Genomic DNA, 2802 nt, shown 5'->3' with positions numbered 1-2802 from the left:
GTCTCATACATGTCGATCTTCTATCCTACCAAAATTGCCATACTTCTCAACTGGATTCTTCTGCCTGGTAGCGACTCTGACGCGTTTTTAAGATATGATAGTTAGGTTAAGATTATTCTCAAAGATTAAAAAAGAGAGATTCAAAATCAAAAGAAATTAAATCCTCAATTATAAAGCCAAATTAGTAAACGATGGAGATGGTTGCCAATTAAAAGAACCTTGGCGCATGTCACTTTAATATTTTTAATTCCTGCTCGTTCCAAGATGACGACATTTATCCTTTGATCCAACATTGCTGACCAAGTAATATATTTGACATGGAACAATAATAATACTATTTAACTAATTCAGGAATCAGACGGTTTTTTAACTAATTTGACTTTTTTGCAAATTAAGTATCCAAATATAAAACGATTTCTTCTTGTTAAATAATCAATAAATTATATACCACTAGTATTAAGGCCTCCGCGTTGTGACGGGGACATAAAACCATGCAAAGTTGTACCAATGTCACACCACTATAAGCGATCAACGCCGAAAAACTCATGAAAACAAAATAAATAGAAAAGGAGAAAATAAAACCGGATGAAAAAAAAATGTAAAATCGTTAAACCATGCACACCCATTGCGGCATGTTAATGCAAAAAATTTAGGTTGAAACGTAAAACATAGAAAAATACCTAACTCGATCTAGGACCCGTACGTTGCGACGAACTTCTCAAATGGGAAAAATAGACGAAAAAACTTTGAACCCCACACGCACGTTGCGGCGTGTTAACTTGCAAAATTTTGAACGAAACGTAAAACAAAAAACTTGCGAAAGATGAAAACTATGGGGGCAAAGTTGAAAGTAAAAACGTATTGGGGTTAAATTGCTAAAGATGAAAAACTTTGTGTTAAAAGTAAAAAAAAAACAAAGGGGTTAAATTGCAAAAATAAGATATTTTGGGTTAGAAGTGAAAAATATTACAAATTTTTTTGAAATACCCCCTAAACATGAGGTACAACAACATGAAGCACATACATGTTGTTAATTTATAATATGGAAATATCAGAATGTCAGATCTTGTTTTCATAATTGTAGTTTATTTAAAACATATGTTAGAGATTAAAAAACGTGATTATAAATATATTTTTTTTGAACGGGAAATTTGGATCACTGACGGACCACTGGAGTATCATCGTGCCACCAGCGGAACCACCCGATCATATCCATCTCCACTAGGCATAATGCCTATACACCAATTCAGTAGGAAACCCAATAAATATGGAAAAAATCACCCGATCATATCGATCTCCACTAGGCATAATGCCTACATTAAACCCAGGACCTATTGGTCCCAAAGTTTTATCTCAACTCCAAAATGCCACTAGGATATAAAGGCATGGGCTATATAATAAAGCCATCGGCTATATAATAAAGCCATGGGCTATATAAATTTATAATACTTATTAAAATATTGATTTTTGAAATGTATAAAGCCATCGGCTATATAATAAAGCAATCGGCTATATAAATTTATAATACTTATTAAAATATTGATTTTTGAATGGATCATAGGGTGGCTTGCTTTTGTTGCCTATATATACTATACTCTCATTTTATCAAGTCCTTACAAGAAGCAACACATATTTTTAACCATGGCTACTGCTTTTCATATGTCTCTCCTTCTCCTCCTTGCCCTTGTAGCACTCAGACCTTCCACCACCTCAGCTGCTGCATCCCCAAACCCAAACTCATTAAACTTACACCAAGTTTTCCAACTATTTGGATTTCCGCTCGGCCTTATACCTGGTCCCGTCGACTCTTTCACTCTAACCCCCATAGGCATTTTGCCACCCACCTTCAACTTCACCATCCACTATAAGGAACCATGTTACGTACAATTCGTATACCCCAATTACTATAACCCGGTGTTTACCGGAAAGATCACCTTCGGTAAACTTTTCGATATGCAAGGCCATAAGGATCAATTCCCGTCGGGCGAATGGATAGATATGTACGACGTCACAGTGGTTGACCAAAACCTCTACTTCCAATTTGCTACTGCAAGTGCAACGGTTGATAGATCGTTCTTTGCGGAGGTTAAGAATTGCACATATGGTCCTCTTCTTCCTGCTGATTACTCTAACGAACTCATCTCTCAGGTATTACTATTTATTTATAGGTTAGAAACTCGTGTAGCTTAATAATTCTAAAGATGATAATATAATGAAAAATGTAAAGTTAAAGTTAATTAAAATACAACTGTGCATGTAAATCGGTTGATTCAATTATGTTTTTTTTTTTTTTTGAAATGGTACGTAGTCTAACTGTATCTTCTCTATAGCTTCCAATCAGTGCAGAATAAGTTGGTGATCATGGACGTTTTGAGACTTTTGAAGTTGGGGACAAATATATAGCTTTTTCAAGTGCATGTGTTGTATGAATAAAGTTTAGGTTATACTATATGAATCTAACCTGTTTCGTTTTAAGATTTCGATTGTGTTGTATGAATGAAGTTTAGGTTATTTAAGTTTGTTTATTTAAAGATATATAAATATAAAATTACAGGCATAGTTTCTTAAATAATTTAGAGATGTATTATACAAATTTTTTGATTGAAACAACAACCAACCTTTGTTAAGCTCTTTTATATTGATTTATAAAAATAATTATCATATTCTATTACGACCCTCCAGTTTGAAAGTTCTGGTTCCGCCACTGGTAACTGCCACTCTCTACAATACAAACACTAAAGAAAATTGTCAAATAATCTGAATTTGCCAACCTTTAAAAGATGATAATTTGGTTCTTATAAA

At 33.7% G+C, this 2802-nt stretch overlaps 1 protein-coding gene across 1 annotated transcript; it reads left to right on the top strand.

Moving 5' to 3' along the window:
* Positions 1–1604: 1604 nt before the first annotated feature.
* LOC110938172 lies at positions 1605–2572 on the top strand. The gene is made up of 2 exons (XM_022180639.2): positions 1605–2148; positions 2331–2572. Exons 1-2 carry the CDS (start codon positions 1642–1644, stop codon positions 2349–2351), a joined length of 528 nt encoding a protein of 175 aa, XP_022036331.1. The 5' UTR covers positions 1605–1641; the 3' UTR covers positions 2352–2572.
* Positions 2573–2802: the final 230 nt, after the last annotated feature.

This window comes from Helianthus annuus, chromosome 4, assembly GCF_002127325.2.
Source record: "Helianthus annuus cultivar XRQ/B chromosome 4, HanXRQr2.0-SUNRISE, whole genome shotgun sequence".
Taxonomy (NCBI): domain Eukaryota; kingdom Viridiplantae; phylum Streptophyta; class Magnoliopsida; order Asterales; family Asteraceae; genus Helianthus; species Helianthus annuus.
Note: the sequence above shows the minus strand (reverse complement) of the source record. Positions and strands in the feature narration are given on the sequence as shown.

Coding starts and splice junctions, on each gene's coding strand:
- LOC110938172 (XM_022180639.2), top strand. CDS start 1,642: ATGGCTACTGCTTTTCATATGTCTCTCCTTCTCCTCCTTGCCCTTGTA. Junction 2,149..2,330: donor CTAACGAACTCATCTCTCAG/GTATTACTATTT, acceptor TCTTCTCTATAG/CTTCCAATCAGTGCAGAATA.